Genomic DNA, 18,701 nt, shown 5'->3' on the forward strand with positions numbered 1-18,701 from the left:
CGCAGTCCAGCCATCAGCATCAGCCACTGGCTTGCTCGGAGGAATTTTGAGGCTCAGCGTAGGAGGCTTCTTGACTGAGGACGGCTTACTCGATGGAACAGTGAGCGAAGTGCCGGCGGAGTCTGTGAGACTGGGCGTGTCGATGCTGCCACTACGCGAGGTAGCAGCATCGTCTTCGGTCTCAGGATCAAGAGTGGCAGCGCTACCGCGGCGCTCCTCTTCGGCTTCGGCAGAGTTCTGCTCTTTGTTGTGCTTATCGCTCCATTCCTTGCCGTTGTCCATCAGGTCGCGATATGCCCTCTTGTTTGCCCATCTCCAGAAGCCTGCTCTGTTCCGCGCGGTCATGGCAAGCTCGTCATTGAAGTGGACGAGGTCACTCTTGATAGCCTCGACTAGCTCCTTGACGAGCTCGCCTTCCTTGCCGATAGCCTTTGGGTCGACTTCAAAAGCTGAAAGTAACTGCTCGATCTCCTGGTCGTCGAGCAGAACATTTCCACCTCGCTCTTTGATGATATAGTCATGTCTCGCTGACTTTGAGTTGCAGGTGCTGTTGTGGAAGCGTAGGTTGTGCTTGATGTCCAGGTGCTCCTCGGATTCCGCCAGTTCTGTCTCTGCCTTATCTTCGCTCTTCTCGGGCTCTGGATGCAATGTCTTGGCCACGAGCTCGATGTCCGCCGTCGTCACTACCTTGTCCCGCTCCAACGCCTTTGCCGCCTTCTTTGCCACCTTTCTTTCTTTCTTGGAGATTTTAGCTGCCTCAAGCATGGGAGGCAGTGGACCGCTCACAGAGTTGAGTGCCTTGCTCGTGAGCGGAGTCCTGGGAGTCCGTGGCGTAATAGGCGACATCATGAGCTCCATGGCTGCAAGTTCCTCGTCTGCTTTGAACTTCTTGATTTTGGCCAGAATTTCAGCGATCTGCCGATGCCGCTTCTCATGCTGTTCATCAGTATTCTTGCAGGCCTGGCATCTCGAAGACCAATTCTTTCGGAATAGTGAGTGGTAGCGATGGCACCATTCGACGTGGCTGCCAAGGCAGATGGTCCGGCATTTCTCGTGGCTAAGAGGAGTCTGACAGATCGGGCAGTGGTGTTCTGGAAGCAGAGGTGGTTAGAATATGGTCTCTCAAGAGATATTCTCGCAGCACTCACTCAAAACGCCGCCTTCTTCCCACTTGAAGAGGTCTTGAGGCATGTTTGCTGTTTGCTTGCGATGCCCCTGCTGGTGGTGGTGTTGTGCTGGTTCTTTGTTGGTGTCTGCGTGGTGGTGCTGGTGATAAAACTGCGGCAGGCTTTTGATGGTGCCTTCGAGTGCTGCCTGGCCTGGCGATGGAGAAGCTGCTATTGTTGCAGCCAAAGTCGAGCAACTGAGTGTGCATATTCTATCTCTGAGTGAGGTCGATCAAACGAAGGTCCTCCACTTGTCGGTGGAGTGTGCAGTAAGCGAGTCGGACAGCTGCAGATGATGGATGATGGATGGTATGGACCGGCGGCGGAATGCAGTAGCCTGGCGCGCCTGGTCGACCGAAATTTCTGCTTGTAGACGTTTGGAGCAAAAAGAGGTGAAATTTGGATGTTTCTTCAAGATTTTATGTATCTACTAGCAACAGGGCCGTTGCGGACGGGAGGGGAGTCGTCTGGGCGTTTGTGTCACTTCTTCGAATTTTGGCTTCAGATGCTCAAACGGCGCGTGTCAAAGTGAGATGCTCGGATTTGGGCAAAGACTGCGATGATGGCAGCGGCGTCAGGCTGCCCAGGTGCGCCCCGTCTTGCTTGATTTGGAGGTGAGCAGCTCGAAACGACATGTGCGGAAGTGTGCAGCTGTGGCCACGTTGTGTTGACGTCCAATTCGAGTTGTTTCCCAAATTCTGTTTGTTTACGAATATCGCTTCACAGACTATCGATTGCTGGGATCGTCGCGTGGCATCGCTCGTCAGGGTCTTCACATGCATTGGCGAGAACTGGGGTAAAGCGGTGAAAGTGCAAGAGCACCCGACCTCACCCATTAGTCGCTATATCGAGGGGAGAGTTTTAACTGGCTGGAGACTGTGCAAGCAAGCTTGCGCGAGGAAACATCACAGGCCGTTATGTTGCTATCTCGTTACTGCATGGACTGTTGCTTGACTAAGAATAGATATTGTGATCCATCACTTTTTCGGACGGATACGGATCACAGATCCTTGACCAAGCGCGCACCCGCCCAGACGAATGGATAGTTGCGCTGATACCAATTGATCCTGCGAGATGGGTCAGTACACCGCTGTACCTTTTACGACTCTCAACTTCACTTACACTGACTTCCTCCCAGCGAACCTTGGATGAGTGGCCCAAGAACCGCCAAGTACGATATTGTGCTTCTCATCGTAGAAGTCGGCACTGTAAGCCGGATACAGAGTCATCGGCTGGAAGCCCTCACGCTTCTCCAAGACTGAGCTGGTCCATTCCCACAGACCCCCCATCTCAGCCTGGCCAGCCAATTTATCTCCGGCTGAAGTGACTGGCATCGGGTGCCAGTGCTTGAACCCTACATTGGCCTCGTCAAGGTCAACGTGGAGTTCAGTTGGGTCAGGACCAGCTGGAATGCTGGTCCCGTTGATCAAAGCCTTGGATGGCGGAGTCTCCTCGACACCATCGTTGACCAGATGACCGTTCACTGCTGGAATCGTCTTGCCGAGATTTTTGCCCGCCTCGCGTGTCTTGAGCGTGGCTGCATACTCGTAGATGCTTCGGGCTTCCTCCATGGTTGGGATACGACCTCCCATGTAAGCAGCACAACCTTTGAGCTCGTCATACGAAGCTGAGACTGGCCAATCGAGAGCCAGACTCAATGGAACTGGACCATATACTGTGCGCACATACTTGCCATCGACGAAGTGCTGCAGCTCAGCATCATCGTGAGCATCAACGTGGCCGTTGACGCCGTTAGTGTGGCCATTGATAGCACTATCGCGCTTGTTGTGCACGACCCAGGAGGCCGGGATTTGGCTTCCTTTCGTGACACTCAGATACTTGGCGTACTCGCCATTCGTAATTGGACGAGCGGCCGCCTGGAAAGCCTTCACCTTCGAGGTATACGATGGACTTTCAACATCCCAACCGAAATATCGCACTGGTCCGTCGGGCGTGTCGGGGTCGTCGGTTCCGATTCTTACGATTTGTTCCGGAACATTGAACCATCGCAGAGGGACACTTTCTTTCTTGGAACGAGCAGCCAGCTGCTCAAAGTCTGGCTCCACAGTGCCTTCTGGTGGACGCGTTTTCTCACTTTGGATGAGCATGTACAGCAGTGTTTCCAGATGCATTGCTTCATGTTCGAATCCAAGCCACAATGCTCGACCAGTCCAGTTGTCATTGTAAGCCTGACCAGACTTGTACAAATCGTTCACCCGCTCTCGGACGTCCTCTTGATACTTCAAGATGACTCCCAATTCTGGCCAGTCATCAGGAACCTCGCTATGAGCATGGCACTTCGACGGGTCATCAACATCGGGATCGATTCCGCGCTCGAATATGTTTCGGAAGTATGCTGGTTCAATAGGTGGTAGTCCAGTAGCTTCGCCCAACTTGATATCAAAGAATGTTGGGATGTGGCCCAAGTAAAAAATACAAGCATTTCTCAGCTTGATCGGCTTCTCACGAAGTTCTTCATCCGGGATCATTTGCCTTGTGACTCTATCCCACACATGCCAAAGACCGTTCCAATCGTCCTGGCTTGGCACAGGGTGTGCGGCATATTTCTCGGGCTTCCCTGAAAACATACTGACCGGCCTGGTGAGCATGTGCAGAGCTGCGATTGAGCAAAACTGTCAGCAAGAACTTATACAGAACTGATGTCAGAGTGATAATCGATTGGGGTGAGAGAGTCTTCTCTTCAACTGGAAGTTGATTCCAGAGGCTGACAAAATAGAAAGGTGCGGGACTGCCCACCGTAATCCTGTGTTTGATTGGACCATGTCGCTGCTTCTATGACGCCAGCTTGAGACCACAAATGCGAGGATTGTGCCATGTTATACTTGTAGCTCTCTTCGATCCGCACTTTTTCGCCCTCGTTTATGCAGTATCCTAGGACTTCAGTGTCTCGCACTGGAACCACGAAGGCACGGTGTCGTTCGCATTCTTGGTCGTACTCTCCGTGGGCTTTCCAGTCAGCAAGGCGGAATGCCTCGTGGCCGAGTAAGCTGTTTGCATGATGAAGACCATTCATAGTAAAGTTGTGGGTGACCCCATCCATGTCGTTGTATGCATGGTATACTTGGTTCGGATCTTGGCATGCATCGAGGCCGATGATGAAGGAATCTTGTTCGCTTAGGATGGCGGCGAATTGTGAGACAAATCCCACAGCCTCCTCGCGGGTGAAATTTCCGATAGAGGAACCAAGTGAAAGAATGGTCTTTGGCTTGCCAGCATTTTCAGGCCGCTTGAGCCATTCCAGTCCGTCGTCGTAGGTGCCCCAGAGACCGTAGCACTGCACATGCTTGAAGGTTCCAGGCGGTACGAAAGCCAATGTGCGTTCTAGCTCTGACTTCATCAGGTCCAAGGCATAGTAGGAGATCTTCTTTCCTGCACGATCGAGTGCATCGAGCAAGATTTTGATTTTCCGCAGGTTGCTGAGCGTTCGTCAACCAAAGCCTGCAACTCCAATGTAATGGGGATGCACGTACCCACTACCGAGTTCAACAAGCATGGCATTCGATGGTATCCGATCAGCGATACGACTCGCATATTTGGTCAACACTTCGATCTCCTGATCTGTCAAATAATACTCTTCCAGGTAAGTAATTTGCTCAAACAGCTTCAGACCTTTGTTATCGTAAAGTAGAAGCGTTGGAAGTGTCTTCTCTGGCTCGTTCTTGCAGCCGAGGCCGTTCTTGATGAGTTGCTTCAGTTCAAAGCCATCGGAATCGCTTCTGATATCGATAATGCCAGCCACGGATGCTGTTTCGATCTCAGGGATGGAACCCATCTTGGCAATCGGCACTGAGAATGCTGGCAAAGAGGTGCAGATGCAGACGCAAAGAATGATTTCCTTGACGAACCGCGTTCAAACACAGCTATGCAGCACACAGTACGTCCTTTGTACAGAAGCTGGAGCGGGAAGTAGTCTGCAGGAGCGGGCATGCAGGGCACCCGTGGAGACACCATCTCTACTGTTAGCATGGGTCGGTAATAATCGGTATGTACACTGCCTGATTGCAGCAGCATAACATCTGCGTCTTCAAGGAATGCCGAGAAAAACATGGATCAGCGACTGTATTTCCGGTCATCTGGCCCGGCAAAGGAACTGGGGGACGGCATAGCGGAAGCTGTCGGTAATCGAGAGTTCTGTCAGAGAAGATTCCTGGCAGGCATAACTACCAACCACAACTGGACAGCTGGACCAAAGGTGGCGTACTGTGTCGCTGAGGTGGAGACCATTTGGAAACAGGTGTCCCAGGTCCCATATTGGTGACGTTTAGCGGCATGAGCAGCTTACTAGATTCGCGAGGCGCTCGTCATCAATCCGTACATCGATCGTGAACATCCGGCATTCGACAGCAATAGTACGCGGCTCGGGTCAAGGCTCCAACATGTGTATGGAGTGGATGAGGAGTACAGAGGCGTTCAAGGACGCGCTGGAGTAGTTTCCAGGCGAAGGAGGATGTGATGTTCCTGGCAATCAACTCGTGTACCTGAACCATCACTTAGCCAGGTACAACAGCGCTGGTCGCTGCTCACCCTGCATGACGCGCAGCTTACTCTTACTGTGCCAATGTGCTCTGTTGAGGCCCTCTCGCGCGGTACTATTTTGCGGGCGGGTAAATAGGCAGCGCACGCAGCGAAGCGATAGCCCGGACTGCCGCGGCACATGTGCTGCATGAAGGTTACATCACTGTGATGGAGTGAGAGGCTTCGTTGCAACGGTGATGAATGAGCCGACAAGATGAAGTGGAGTTAAGAAGGGAGGGAGGGAGGGAGCAGATCGGACGTCGATCCGTTATCAATCATCTTCGAGCACGGATCTCTACACAAGGGTTGTGACCTGGCAACGACCCTGGCCTTTAAACACTTATCACTGTCATTGCTTCCTTTTGTTACAACATTCTTCCTGAGATTATTTCCAGACCGCCTATCGAGACGAACCACATGATTATTCCTCACTGCCTGAATGCTGAATGCGATCGCACCAAATTACTCTGCGTTCGTTCTGTCCATCCCCGTTCCGTCTACGGAAAATCGGATTCCTTCAGCACGCTGACCCATATCGTTGCCCTGTTCTCGCTGTAGGCAACAACAAGCTTGTCACCGACTTGAGCCGCGGATGGCCAGTAAAAGCCGGGGATTCCACTGTTGACAGGTGGCCGAGAACCTGCGTTAGCCTCCTTGTCCGCATCACCTCCACGCACAATTCCAATCTTCGTGAACGCTGGATCATCTCCACGCGACATTGCTACCGTCAACAATGTCTGGTCGAGTTTGGCATTCATGCCGGAGTTGGAGACATAGTATCGGATCTGCGTCGAGCCGTCATACGCTCCGAAGTGAGCTTTCTGCGACAAGTGGGGCATATTAGTCTGCTTAATGCCGCGACCAGAGTTCGTAGCTGGATACCAGTTCTTGCCGTCCTTGTCCGTACTGTACTCGACGAAGGCGGAGTCGGTGGGGTTCTTCATAGACACGTCAGACCAAAATCGCTGCCAGTAGCCGTTGTTCGATTCGCCATGCCAAACAGCTCTCGTAGGATAGCTGACATTGTGCATGCCATCGGAAGCGATAAGAGGCGCATTGAAGAGCTGAGCAGACCCGGGGCCGAGGTTGTCTGGGTGGTTCACAGCCTTAATAATGGCATCCTTCTTATCGCACATCTTCATCCCAGACTGGGTTCCATAAATGGTCTTCGCCCATAGATGAGCATCGGTATAGGTATTCTTCACGATCCAGCACGGGTCGTCTTTGAATAGCCCGGAGCCATGGACGTCAAGCTCACGGGCGATGCGGCCAGCTGACTCGAAATGGCCAGGACATAAATTGTCGCTCGATTGCGCAACGGCGAAGACTTGGGATGAACCCTCGTCGGCGCCGGGCAAACGCACGATGGTCAACGGCTGCAACGCGCGCTGTGGGATATGCAGGTCGCACCAGTGCTGCGGATCCTCAACATGGTTCTGGGTTGGCAGGAGCGCTGGAGGGAAGGCGACCTCTGGCTTCGACCAGGTAAGGCCTGCATCTTTGGAAGTCGAAATCCGGACGTCTTGACCCATGCCGTCGGCGTCTTTCGCAACACTTCGGAGTGAAAATGGGCATTCACCAGATCCTTGTTTCTCAAGGATTACAGCGAGTAGAAACTTGTATTCAGCGGGCCGCGCCTAGTCACTTTCACTCCCAAGTGTAAAGACGCTGTATACAACTCTGCTCCGAGAAGGTTCATCTGTATAGTGAACAACAGGGGATTACCTTCGTGACTTACTGGCGGCAATCTCCGCCGCACCCCATCTAGTTACTAGTTTCGTACCACATGCCATTATTGCCATATAAGCGGCAACGAAAGCCCCAAATTTGGCGAGACGTGGCAATGACCACAGTCAGAGTCAGAGTCAGTAGTCTGTCAGACCGAGACCTGCCTTTCATGCCTGCGAAAAGCCTCTATAGCAATGTCTCGGACGTTTCTTGCTCACTTCTTTGCAGAGCTGAGCTTCTGTGCATCCAGCATGGCTTTCAGAGCCTTCGTTGAATCCTCTCTCTCCATGATGACCTCGATCATCCTCAAACACGGCTTTTCACTCTTCTCAAAAGCTTCGAGCGCAGTCTTCATTTCACCCCAATCCCTAACTCTGGCCGTCTCAGCGACATACCCTTCACCGCCTGGCTGTTGGCCTATACCGAAAAAGTTAGGTGCCCCAAGATATCTCCACCTCGCCACATCATTGTAACCCTGGTCGATGCCATGAATACATCGTTCGATGGTGTACCCGTCGTTGTTGATCAGCACGATAGTCACATTCAGTTTCTCTTTGATAATTGTGCTCAATTCTTGTGCTGTCATTTGAAATGATCCATCTCCAATCATCAAAATCGTTCTTGGAGGCTTGGATCCATGCCATTTCCCAGCTTCGTAGAGTTCTCGCTGCGCTAGAGCTGCACCTTGGGTTGCTGGAAGCATGTAGCCTATTGAAAGCCAAGAAGTGGCACTGAAGTAGCGTAAATGAGGAGGGAAGGAGATGTCCCGCGTTCCATGACTGGGAGTTCCGGTCTCTGCAAGAAGTATGTCGCCAGTGCGAAGGTATTCGGTCCATGGACGGTAGAAGTTCTCCTGGGTGGTCAGATCCGAGGATGGTGGCAACGCTGTTGATTGTGCGGCTGGTCGCTTGAACGCGTTTACTGGGTTGACTTGCTGTTTGAGCACGGCCAAATCTAGCTTCGATAGCAGTGCTGAGAGAAACACTTTCGCTGGAAGATCCCTGAAGATTCGATCGCCAATGACGACGGATGTGCCTTTGAAGAAAATGGTCTTCTCGGGTGAAGGTATTGTTGTGTAGGCATAGGTGTTGGTGTTGCTGAAGTGAGGGCCGAAGCAAAGGACCAGATCTGCCGAGTTGATGTATGCCAGTTCTTCTTTGCTGGAATAATTGCTTTGCCACATTCCGCAGACATTAGGCAGTGTCTCGTCGACGATGTCCTTGCCAAATACAGAGGTCCACGTCGGCCATTCGGTTTCCTTCACCAGCTTCTGGATGTCATCGACCATGCCGAAAGCTCGGCTCTCTCCATCCACATATAGCATCGGCCGCTTGCTGGCTTTGATCTTCTCCAGGATCGCTGTAAACGCCGCATCGGCATCTGGAGAGGAGATGACGTCAGGTATTGTGAGAGGTGAAGCAAGTCGATCTGCAGGTACTTGAGCAGAGACCATATCAACTGGCACCTGGATGTAGACTGGCCTGCTCTGAATCAGACATTGCAGAATTGTGGTGTCGATCTGCTCAGGCGCTGTTCTTGGATCAATGAGATCGGCTTGAGCAACAGTGACATGCTCATACATGCGAGCAAAATGGTGATAGTCGCCATCCAGCAATGTGTGGTGGATCAGTGCTCGGGTCTCCTGTTGATTTCTCCGGGGTGTTCCAACGATGTGTATGACTTTTGCGAGTTCAGTGTAGGCGCCAGCGATAGCATTGACAGCTGATAGCTCGCCGACTCCAAAGGTGGTGATCAAAGCTCCGAGTCCATTGATTCGTGCATAGCCGTCCGTTGCATAGCCCGCGTTCAATTCATTGCAATTGCCAACCCAATGCAGCCCAGCCGGGTCCACGTAGTCGAGCAAGGTCAGATTGTAGTCACCAGGCACGCCGTGGACTGATCCGATGCCAAGCTGTTTGAGTCTTGTGAAAAGGTACTCCGCCAGCTGCACTGTATGCGGCATTCTGAATTGGATCTGCCGCGAATCAGCACAAGTCGATACGTTGTGTACAGGAGGGAAACGATCAGGATAAGCGAGCTTTTGCAAGATCACCCAATCTTTAATTCGGCAACTGCTCGCCGGCTCTTCGGCTTCGGCAGGCGGCTACAGTCGGCGAGAGCGAGGGGGTGTGGCTCGGGTGTACTTTCTTCCAGCCTCGTATTTCGCTGACAAAGCTATTCGCGGAGTAGTATCGGAGTGTTCGGCGTAAACATTGGTCTTCGTATGCAACAATATAGTTCAAGCGCTGCGTCTACAGCATCCAGAAGATGCAAACGAAAATCTCTCGCGCTTCTTGCATCTTCAGAGCTTCAAGTCCAGCGGTCCGATGGCCTCCTTGCTGTGGGCATGGCACTCGTTGTTGCACTTGTATCTTCCGGAGCGGTGAATCCACCAATATGCATCTTGGGCGGAATGAACGGCGGGCGTTTGCCGTTGAAAGTCGAAACCCGGCAGACCCAGAGGCACAGCCTGGAGAGACTCACTATACCATTACCCGCCGCAACCCACTTGTCCCCCCAAGCACTCTTCTGCCCGTTACCGCATCTCTCCCTACACCACTTTCCCACCTACCAACCCGGCTCCCACCACCCTCCTCAGCCCAGCCCTTCGCGTCTTCCTCCTCACCATGCCCTTCCATGAAAGCTTCCTGCCTCGCATGCGTGCCATCAACCCACTTGTATATACATGTATAGCAGTATACGTACCCCGTCTGGGCGGCAGTAGCAGTCTGAATAGGACCAGAGCATATTGGGCACACAGAAGTGGTGTTGGTCGATTCAGGATCAGACGGCGACGAGTAGTGCGGCGCGGGAACTGTGAGGATGGGCAGCATAGACGTTGAAGATATTGGTGGGCCACCAATGCCACTATCGCGTCGCGACGAAGATGGTCGTTCGCCCTTCTCGTCTGCAAATTCCGCCGTCTTCTTCTCCTTCGCTGCCGCAGGCGGCGCGGCAGCAGGTAGTCCAGAAATCGTGGGAGGCGGTAACTCCAATCCTTCGTTCGCCTTTCTCGAGAGCTGTCGTGCGAAATCCGAGTTATGCCACCACTCCAGAAACTTCAGCGCAAAGATACTAGTCGGCAGCAACAATTTCAAACCCGTCACAACCTTCGGCTTCACCACTCTCGAAAGATTTCTAGGGTGCAGAATTCCAGCATTCGCCTGTCCTGGTCTTGCTGGAAGTGCCTCACCCATCTTCTCAGCAGCCATAGCAATAGCCCTATGATCCGCCTCTCCTAGTCTCCTCACCCTCGTCCCAATAATCCACATAAACGGACTGTGATACTTCGTCCCATCAAACAAGTACGCCAAATTAAAAGCCAGCAATGAGAAGTAATACGCCGCATTGACAGTAGGATAAATCCTCCTCAAGAACCATTTATACGCCCACATGATCTTTTGCCTCCAACTTCCTTCCGCAGGATATCTTTCACCATCGCGATACGCCGGTCCCAGCATATTGATTCCACTGGCATGGATATCATACGATTCGTCCAGTTTCCGCTTCAAATATGGGATTCCCACCATAACTGCCAGATTTCTCCAGACATCTCCATCTCGAAGTCGTAAGGTCTCACGGACTTCTTTCGCTGCGCCTAGTCTTGCGCGAGTGATTTCGCCTCCTTTGATTCGGAGGACTCGTTCGCGTTTGAGGCCGTAGAAGTTCTCGGTGAAGCCTCCGCCGTATGTTCGTAGATAGAAGCGCTCGACTGCGAGGGAGAGGAGGGCATAGATTTCGTCGAAGTTGTTTAGGATTCGGAGCAGGTAGCGCGGGTTGCGATGTGTTGCGACTGCGAGGAGGTAGCGGAGCGATGGTGGGATGAGTGAGTTGAGTTCGTTCTCGGACAGGATTTCGAAGAGCGAAGGTTTCTGATCATCGTAGCCGCCGGAGAGAGCAGTCATAAATTCCATCTTGTCGTTATCGTAGTGGCATTATTATGTCGTGAATTAAGTAGTGGTTGCTGCTGGAGCGTGAAAGGTACTGTGCATGCGAAACAAGCCGCGGTTCGAAACCTGACTCGCGCCCAGACATTCAACAACGCGTCTTCGCGCGAACTCAACTCGCTATAAACATCCAACATGTCCAACTCAAATGGGGCCTCGGGCGGGCAGTCATATTTCGAAGAGCAGCGATCACTTCTAGTACAAGATGTAGCCGCAGTAAGCAATTCCCCTTGGCTCAGCTTGAAGCAAACAGATATTGAGAATGTCGCAGGGCCTCGAGAATGTGCTACAGAACCTCAACAAGCTCAACCGGAGTCTGGAAGGCGTAATCGCGGTTGGCAACGAGTTTAGTCAAGTCGAAGGTCTATGGTCGCAATTCGAGAACGTCATGGCGAAAGAGCCTGAGAAGGAGGAAAACAAAGATGCTGCGAAAGAGGGAGCAGTAGAGGGATCATGAGAGATGATGGCACGCGCACGCGCATTCATGAAATGACGCGAGGCGAGACGAAGCTGGGTTATGTGCACTGCGGCGTTGGAAAAAGCTTGAGATTGTCTATGATACCCAAGAAGCATTGTTTGAGAAGGATGTAGAAAGGCGGTATGATTCAGAAGCATGTTTTCATTTCGGGTCATGATTATTACACATAACTCTGCCAAAGCTTCGCGATCTAGAGATACTTCCTGCGTATCTTGCTGTCTGTCCTAAGAAGTTTATTTCGTTGGCCCAAGAAAAGGAAAATGTCATGTACGCCGTTACCCACAGCAGGCTGACAACATATAAAGATGCTGAAAATGCTGGGGTCTGTATGCATCGCTCTCAGTCAACGCCGAAACCCGTACTAGAGGAGGTGGCCCATCTCGCGTAGCAGCCCGTGCGTGTTGGAGACGGCCTTGACCAGAGTTGGCTGCGCGAGCACTGCTGTTGATTGTGGTAGGAGCGGAGCCTGGGAGTCTCGAAGCTGTCGCGCACTCCGAGGCGAGAGCGCGTACCTGGGCATCTCGTATACTGGACGCTTCGCAAGCCGCTTCTCGCCTGTCAAGTCTGCGGAGTGAGCTGTCAATATAAGCAGATTTCAAATCCAAATCCACTACGCACCGCGAGATGCGAAGTGAATTTAGAGGATGCTGCATTTACTGTGCTTCTTCCGCTTGACAGGCATCGATTGGCTGCCTCTACTCCCCAGTCGGTCGCCCTCTGCTGCCATTCGATCTTGACCTCGTACAGTGATGTCGATGGCTGTATCGAATATTTCTTGAACGCCAGTGGTCTCCTTGGAGGAACATTCCATATATAATGCGCCCATCTTCTGCGCCACCGCTTTGCCCTGTTCCTTCGTTACAGGCGTAAGACCTTGTGTCTTGAGCAGTTCGATGCAAGTCCGCTTGTGCCGAAGATCAGACTTTAGACCGCAGAGGATTATGGGCGTTGTCGGGCAGAAGTGCAGGACTTCAGGGTACCACTAGATGACCATGGTCAGCCTATGTTTATGAGGCTCAATATTGTTCAAGTATACCTTATCGAGAACATTCTCGAGCGAATTTGGACAGTCAATCGCAAAGCAGACGAAGAGTAAATCTGTCTCTGGGTACGAGAGCGGTCTCAATCGGTCGTATTCTTCCTGTCCAGCGGTATCCCAAAGCGCAAGTTCAACGCCTTTCCCCGAAGGCTTGTGCTCGACAGTCGTAATGTAGTTTTCGAATACGGTCGGCACGTATTTCTGGAAGAATTGTCAACGTTATGCCTTCATTTGGCTTATGTCTGCACTCACCTCTGGAAAATAGCCCTGCGAGTAGCTGATCAACAAGCAGGTCTTGCCGCAGCCTCCATCGCCCACCACCACAAACTTCTTGCTGTACTCGGGCGGCGCCGTGATGTTTGTCCTTGCGCTGCTAGTCGTATTGACAGTGCCGTCGCTACCTCGAGTGCTGCGTCGGTAGCTGTCGCCGCGTGTCAAGAAGGACTTGCTGCTGTTCTTGCGTCGCAGATGGTCGTAGTTCGGGTTGCCAGAGACGGCGGTGACAGACATGTTGCGGAAGGCTTATGCGCGAGGTGTGGAATGTAATGCTCGTTGCTGTAGAATATGGGCGCGCGGAGAGGAATGTTTCGCGGTTCAGTCTGCGATAACTAGCGTCGCGATAGGGCCCGTGTTTTGTTTTGAATATGGCGCGGTTGCGGCAGCAACTGGCAACTTCCGCCTCTATGCGCCTTGGCGCCTCACATCCCCCATCTTCTCCGCCGCGACACTCCGCCGCTCCATTGGTCTCCGGTGAAGCCGGTTGCTGATCGAGGCAGTTGCTGTCTCTTTACTCCATGGCTGAGGCATATTTTGCGCATTCAGCAGCGTTGCGTTGTCGAGCGTGGAAGCATGGAAGGACCGTCGGGTGAACAGGAAACGGCGATAAGCCCCGCGAAATAGAAGTACCAGGGTCAAACTCTATGCGTGCCGTCCAACTTCCCACGTCATCTGAAGCCTCAGATGTCCAGACTCCATATCGCGAATCATCCTCAGTTTTCATGTAGAGATTTGGCCCGAGTTCGCGAGATTTTCACTTCCATGTCCCGCCTCGCCTCGGCTCCTACGCGATAAACTAAACCCATGCCTGGTTCTCAGATCCACCTGAGATATCAGGCTCACTTGCGGACGCCCTCTCCAGACCCGGACGCTGGTCTCAAAGGCCTCTCGCACTATGAAAGACGACTGCCAAAATGGCGATACATATTGCGTCAGAAGCTGATACCCATCGTTCGGAAAGAGACGCCTTATCTTGCCAAGATACAAGAAACATTGCGATCGCCCTTCCTGGATTCGTATTTCGCTCTGACCGCGAACCTTGGCACTCACACGTTCTTCATGACTGCTCTGCCAATATGCTTCTGGTGTGGATATCCCGAGCTCGGAGTGGCATTGGTTCATATGCTTGCAGCCGGAGTGTACCTTAGCGGCTACGTGAAAGACCTTGTCTGCTTACCCAGACCGCTATCACCGCCACTTCAGCGCATTACCATGTCAGGCTCAGCGGCCATGGAGTATGGCTTCCCCTCGACGCATACGACGAATGCCATATCTGTGGCTGTTTACTCCTTGCACAAGCTGTGGACAGCACAAGACCAATACTCTTCACTGAGCTTCCGACTTCTCGCCCTGGCATGCCTCTGCTACGGCACATCAATCAGCGTCGGCCGCATGTACTGTGGAATGCACGGCTTCTTCGATGTTGTCTTCGGAGCTGTGCTCGGAGCCATGATTGCAGCCGGTCGCGTGGCATTCGGGCACTCGTTTAACGTATGGCTAGCCAGCGGAGATTGGACAAGACCTGCAGTGACCGTTGCGCTTCTCATACTTGCTGTACGCTTCCATCCTGAGCCAGCTGACAATTGTCCCTGCTACGACGACAGTGTGGCCTTCGTTGGAGTCGTGATGGGTGTCAGCATCGGCACTTGGCACTATACCTCGCTCGCAGGCTCGGCCGATCCGACTGCTGCGTTTGCAATCATGTATGAAGCCGACAATCGGGATCCTTTGAAAGTTGCGGCCAGACTGGTCGGCGGCATAGTGGTAATATTTGCCTGGCGAGCTATCATGAAACCACTTCTACTACGAGGACTTCCTCCAACCTTCCGCTTCATTGCCCACTACGGGCTGAACATGCCAAGGCGATACTTTCTTCAAGCCAGGTACGAAGTCTTGTCACAAGTATGGCGCTCACAAAATTAACATGGGACAGGGACTACAACTCTGTGCCACCGCTCCGTCAGGACGACAAGATCCTGCCGCCTGCGTCAGAGATTCCGAGCATGCTCGACTCCATTCGAAGGCGAAAGAGAACAATCTCTGTTGGTCCTCAGTCTGAAGCGGACGCTCGTGAGCATATCGCGCATCGCCAGCAGCAACGACGGGAAGAGAGAGCAAGGTCAAAATCTCCATCTTCATCTCTTCAGACACTACCGAGGGACGATATGGCTTTAGTTACTCCCGAAGAGCCGGGAGACAGTGCGTCCTATCTGGCCGTAAAATTGAATGCTACGAGCTCGGCGACACCCTCGCGACAGGTCAATCGGATTGGCAGCGACCTGCTCACTCCTCCAGCGAGTGAGAATGGAAATGGCAGCGACAGTGGCAACGACGATGAGAAGAGCGATCGCAAGATGTTCTCGAAACTGGAGAAGCCTCGCATCCGATATGATGTCGAAGTAATCACGAAGCTAGTAGTCTATGCTGGGATCGCGTGGCTGGCTGTCGAAGGAAATCCGATGCTCTTTGCGAAATTGGGCATATCTTAGACTTTCTGATCGCAAAGCATTACTCGGCGCCGGCGTTGGTCATTTCGTTCGAGAACAACGGATGGAGATCAGTCCTCGCGCAATGATCGTTGTGCCAACTGCAGCAAGATTATGTCTTGAATGCACAGCATTGCTGCCAAGAATTATGCACGCCACGATCCTTCGCCCAGCGCCCAGCATTGCCTAGCCGCCAGCGTTTTGCACTTCAGCTTCCATGTCAAATCGTGCTCTGGAGCACTTTGCATCAATTGTGATGGACTCCAGACCAGAAGTAGGTGACAGCAACACTTTTGCGAGAAACTCCGCAAGAGACCAAGCAAGGCAGCATAACGGCAACATTTTCAATAGTGCGTGGGCCTATCGCATCTCCAGACAGTACATTACTGAGCGGCTACAGATTATGAGAACTACTACAACATTCGGCAACGGCGCTCTGACGAGACATTGAGAGAAGACGGTCGGCATGGAGCCCTGATAAACGCCGCTTCTGAGGGCCAAACTCCTCGCGTGAAGCATTTATTGCACCTAGGCGCAGAGATAGATCACGCTGACGAATATGGTCTGACCGCCCTTCACCATGCAGCCTTGAGTGGATTTCACGACACTGTTTGCGCCATCTTGGAAGCTGGCGCAGACGTGAACGCAGAAAGTCTGGAACGTGGCACGCCCCTACATTTGGCTGCTCTCAAAGGCCGTTCTCACGTGGTCCGACTCCTCCTTGAGGCTAGAGCCGACGTATCTCGCCAAGGTCGCATGGTTGGCACGCCTCTGCACTGTGCTTGCTACGCAGGAGAGTTAGACATTGTTGACGATCTCAGCCAGGCCGGCGCGAATGTCGTAGCTATGGACATTGTCCAGCCGTCTCTGCTGCAGTCCATACGTACCAGAGGCACTTTTGTACCCAATGATAGACCTCCCTTGTCAAGACTCGGACCAGGAAGTGACCTGCTACAGTGTTGTCCATGGCACATGGCTTTGCTCGGAGACAGTGATCGTGGTCTTCTATCCTTGGCACTCAAACCTACGAATTCAGAACAGCTACTTGGAGCTTGGATAGTTAATTTCGTACACCAGGATAGCTCTGTCATGGCCTCAATACAGCGAATAGAACGCTTCAATGTTCTGCAATACCTAGTGGAAGCGGATAGACCGAGCACGTTACACAATTTGCTGGTTGATCGCTCCCTGGCGCTAACGGTGTACAATGGCATCTCCATGGGATACCATGCAGTTGCGACGGGCGTTACACTTGAAAGATATGATTGTGTCAGAATGCTGTTGAGGTTTAGGGCACGGCTCGACATAAGTGACGATGACATAAACACGTTGTCAAAGATCGCCAACAGCCCAGAGATGGGAGCATTTCTCCTCGACCCAAGGACATCAGCACCTGTGTACCCTAAAACTCACCGTGAATACATGTCTCTCAAAGTGCTGAGGTATTATGACCTTCCGTGGGAATATGACCGTGTAAGTTCGTTGGTGGATGCACGTCGCTAAACACAAATATTCAGCAGAGTGGCGTGAGCTGATCATTCAATCTGCCTCAGGACGACCCGAACTATCTTGTCATTCTTCGCGACATGACCGAACGCGAGCTTGAAGTCCTCTTTGAGGCAACACGGAAGCTTAGATCTGGCGAGTGGAATCCGCGGCGCAGAGGTGGACCTTTCCCACCACATCGATAAGCCGTGGAGGTGCACTCGCTGGATAAAGTCGCTGTGATCCCTGGCATGTTCGTGCGAGATAGCTACGCACCGCGCATGTGAAGGCGGAGTCCGTGCGCAAACGGCGCTTAGCGAAGAGTCAAACCTTCAAACTCTGGACTGGAACAATCACATCAGCTTCCCTGCCTAACACTGAATACGTCGATTGGAGCTAGCCGCCATCACTGTCAACATGTCGCGAGCGCCAGCAATACCAGAAAAGTCTTGCCTGAAACAGCCTCGCAATCCGCCCTTTGCAAGCTCAACAGAATCGAATCGTGCCACAAAGAAGCACGTCCTTTTCGAAGTCAGCGCAGAAAGTTCCATACAACAAGAGGGACAGGGAGGGCAGAAAATCAAGAGACCCAGTCTCCTTCCGCCAATCTCGAGGCCTGGAGACGAGTCGGATCAGATCGAGCTAGCGAGAAAGCGCACAGCACTCTGTCAGAGACTGGTGCCAGTAAGAAAGAAGATGCTGAAGTGGAAGAAGTATTGCACAGAAGATGCGGATAAAATGGATATGGAGCGCTTGACAGGCATGTTCACTTCTGTCACTTCGCAGGCAGACAACGAGGAAGATGCGACACTATTGAAAGACGCGATCGTGAAGATATACAGAGACATCTTCGCACAGTACTTGACAGATTGCAAGGACTCGAATGCTGCTCAACGAAGCGAAGCCATTCCAGATCACAACGAACCCGTGCAAGAAATCGCGCAGCCGAGCACGATCGAAGCAAACACCACGAGCGAAGCCAAGGATTATTCGGCACACTCTCCAGCTACGAGCAACGAAGGTACAGATTTCGAGGCAAAAAACTCCGCCGAACACGGACAAGTCAAAGTCGTTGACAGTCCTTCATGTCGCACCAAGAACCTGAACAAGTGGATCATCGCAAACAACGCTAACGTCGAATGCCAGCTAACTCTCCGGCATCCCACGAATCTCACGGAGTGGAGGATGAAGTGCACATTGCATAGACTGCCCTGCGTCCAGAGCATGGCTCCGCCACGACTCAGTGTAGATATTCTGCCAGTCGCCTATGGAGTCTGGCCTCTTCTTCCGCTCCTTGGCCAAGCTCAGACGGCTACAGCGCCACTCGTGCCTCGACAAGACTTCTCGATCGCGAAGACGAAGAACGCTATTGACAACGATCTGCAAAACGGCGAGAATCAACGCGACACTCCCAGTCAGGAGACTCTAAATAAGGACAAGCTTCTTGTCTTGCATCGCGGCCAACCTGTTGGCATCCTTATCTCCAAGTCTCCAGCAACTACCGAAAGGCACAACATCCACGAGGCTCCACCGATCGCGCTCAGTCAGATGAACGTGGTT

The 18,701-nt window shown here is 52.4% G+C and overlaps 11 protein-coding genes across 11 annotated transcripts in view; 5 read left to right on the top strand and 6 right to left on the bottom strand.

Annotated features, from left to right (window-relative positions):
• Positions 1 to 2,166: 2,166 nt before the first annotated feature.
• MYCFIDRAFT_56905 (uncharacterized protein) lies at positions 2,167 to 4,959 on the bottom strand (the record flags this gene model as incomplete). The annotated part of the gene is made up of 4 exons (XM_007932401.1): positions 2,167 to 2,233; positions 2,289 to 3,783; positions 3,924 to 4,603; positions 4,658 to 4,959. 4 exons carry the CDS (start codon positions 4,957 to 4,959, stop codon positions 2,167 to 2,169), a joined length of 2,544 nt encoding a protein of 847 aa, XP_007930592.1.
• A 114-nt stretch (positions 4,960 to 5,073) lies between these two features.
• MYCFIDRAFT_183958 (uncharacterized protein) lies at positions 5,074 to 5,911 on the top strand. The gene is made up of 2 exons (XM_007932796.1): positions 5,074 to 5,665; positions 5,733 to 5,911. Exon 1 carries the CDS (start codon positions 5,233 to 5,235, stop codon positions 5,443 to 5,445), a length of 213 nt encoding a protein of 70 aa, XP_007930987.1. The 5' UTR covers positions 5,074 to 5,232; the 3' UTR covers positions 5,446 to 5,665; positions 5,733 to 5,911.
• Positions 5,912 to 6,199: 288 nt separating this feature from the next.
• Positions 6,200 to 7,495, bottom strand: MYCFIDRAFT_78381 (uncharacterized protein; the record flags this gene model as incomplete). Its single annotated transcript, XM_007932580.1, has 2 exons — positions 6,200 to 7,287; positions 7,441 to 7,495. The coding sequence occupies 2 exons, from the start codon at positions 7,493 to 7,495 to the stop codon at positions 6,200 to 6,202; spliced, it is 1,143 nt and encodes a 380-aa protein (XP_007930771.1).
• MYCFIDRAFT_157428 (uncharacterized protein) lies at positions 7,309 to 9,393 on the bottom strand (the record flags this gene model as incomplete). The annotated part of the gene is made up of 1 exon (XM_007932797.1): positions 7,309 to 9,393. The coding sequence occupies one exon, from the start codon at positions 9,391 to 9,393 to the stop codon at positions 7,645 to 7,647; it is 1,749 nt and encodes a 582-aa protein (XP_007930988.1). The 3' UTR covers positions 7,309 to 7,644.
• A 239-nt stretch (positions 9,394 to 9,632) lies between these two features.
• On the bottom strand, positions 9,633 to 11,351 carry MYCFIDRAFT_56910 (uncharacterized protein). Its single transcript, XM_007932402.1, has one exon. The coding sequence runs from the start codon at positions 11,342 to 11,344 to the stop codon at positions 9,914 to 9,916; it is 1,431 nt and encodes a 476-aa protein (XP_007930593.1). The 5' UTR covers positions 11,345 to 11,351; the 3' UTR covers positions 9,633 to 9,913.
• A 161-nt stretch (positions 11,352 to 11,512) lies between these two features.
• MYCFIDRAFT_32018 (uncharacterized protein) lies at positions 11,513 to 11,834 on the top strand (the record flags this gene model as incomplete). The annotated part of the gene is made up of 2 exons (XM_007932300.1): positions 11,513 to 11,593; positions 11,649 to 11,834. 2 exons carry the CDS (start codon positions 11,513 to 11,515, stop codon positions 11,832 to 11,834), a joined length of 267 nt encoding a protein of 88 aa, XP_007930491.1.
• A 183-nt stretch (positions 11,835 to 12,017) lies between these two features.
• On the bottom strand, positions 12,018 to 13,404 carry MYCFIDRAFT_157436 (uncharacterized protein; the record flags this gene model as incomplete). The annotated part of the gene is made up of 3 exons (XM_007932798.1): positions 12,018 to 12,837; positions 12,892 to 13,095; positions 13,147 to 13,404. The coding sequence occupies 3 exons, from the start codon at positions 13,402 to 13,404 to the stop codon at positions 12,493 to 12,495; spliced, it is 807 nt and encodes a 268-aa protein (XP_007930989.1). The 3' UTR covers positions 12,018 to 12,492.
• MYCFIDRAFT_205133 (uncharacterized protein) lies at positions 13,403 to 17,096 on the top strand (the record flags this gene model as incomplete). Its single annotated transcript, XM_007932799.1, has 4 exons — positions 13,403 to 13,427; positions 14,033 to 15,053; positions 15,104 to 15,369; positions 15,466 to 17,096. The coding sequence occupies 4 exons, from the start codon at positions 13,403 to 13,405 to the stop codon at positions 15,657 to 15,659; spliced, it is 1,506 nt and encodes a 501-aa protein (XP_007930990.1). The 3' UTR covers positions 15,660 to 17,096.
• MYCFIDRAFT_183963 (uncharacterized protein) lies at positions 15,556 to 17,096 on the bottom strand. The gene has a single exon (XM_007932800.1). The coding sequence runs from the start codon at positions 15,996 to 15,998 to the stop codon at positions 15,843 to 15,845; it is 156 nt and encodes a 51-aa protein (XP_007930991.1). The 5' UTR covers positions 15,999 to 17,096; the 3' UTR covers positions 15,556 to 15,842.
• Positions 16,110 to 16,502, top strand: MYCFIDRAFT_102035 (uncharacterized protein; the record flags this gene model as incomplete). Its single annotated transcript, XM_007932801.1, has 1 exon — positions 16,110 to 16,502. A coding segment is annotated over one exon (393 nt), but the record flags the coding sequence as incomplete, so codon positions are not given.
• A 462-nt stretch (positions 17,097 to 17,558) lies between the features above and the next one.
• MYCFIDRAFT_199823 (uncharacterized protein) overlaps positions 17,559 to 18,701 on the top strand; it is a gene marked incomplete at both ends in the record, with an annotated part of 2,565 nt that continues 1,422 nt past the window's right edge. Inside the window, one exon of the mRNA XM_007932802.1 lies at positions 17,559 to 18,698. Coding sequence (XP_007930993.1) covers positions 17,559 to 18,698 — 1,140 coding nt within the window. The remainder of the gene's footprint in view (positions 18,699 to 18,701) is intronic.

Source organism: Pseudocercospora fijiensis (genome assembly GCF_000340215.1).
Source record: "Pseudocercospora fijiensis CIRAD86 unplaced genomic scaffold MYCFIscaffold_9, whole genome shotgun sequence".
NCBI classification, from domain to species: Eukaryota; Fungi; Ascomycota; class Dothideomycetes; order Mycosphaerellales; family Mycosphaerellaceae; genus Pseudocercospora; species Pseudocercospora fijiensis.

What these genes read in the sequence shown, in the direction of transcription:
- MYCFIDRAFT_183958 (XM_007932796.1), top strand. Translation starts at nt 5,233, where the DNA reads ATGGATCAGCGACTGTATTTCCGGTCATCTGGCCCGGCAAAGGAACTG.
- MYCFIDRAFT_56910 (XM_007932402.1), bottom strand. Translation starts at nt 11,344, where the DNA reads ATGGAATTTATGACTGCTCTCTCCGGCGGCTACGATGATCAGAAACCT.
- MYCFIDRAFT_183963 (XM_007932800.1), bottom strand. Translation starts at nt 15,998, where the DNA reads ATGTTGCCGTTATGCTGCCTTGCTTGGTCTCTTGCGGAGTTTCTCGCA.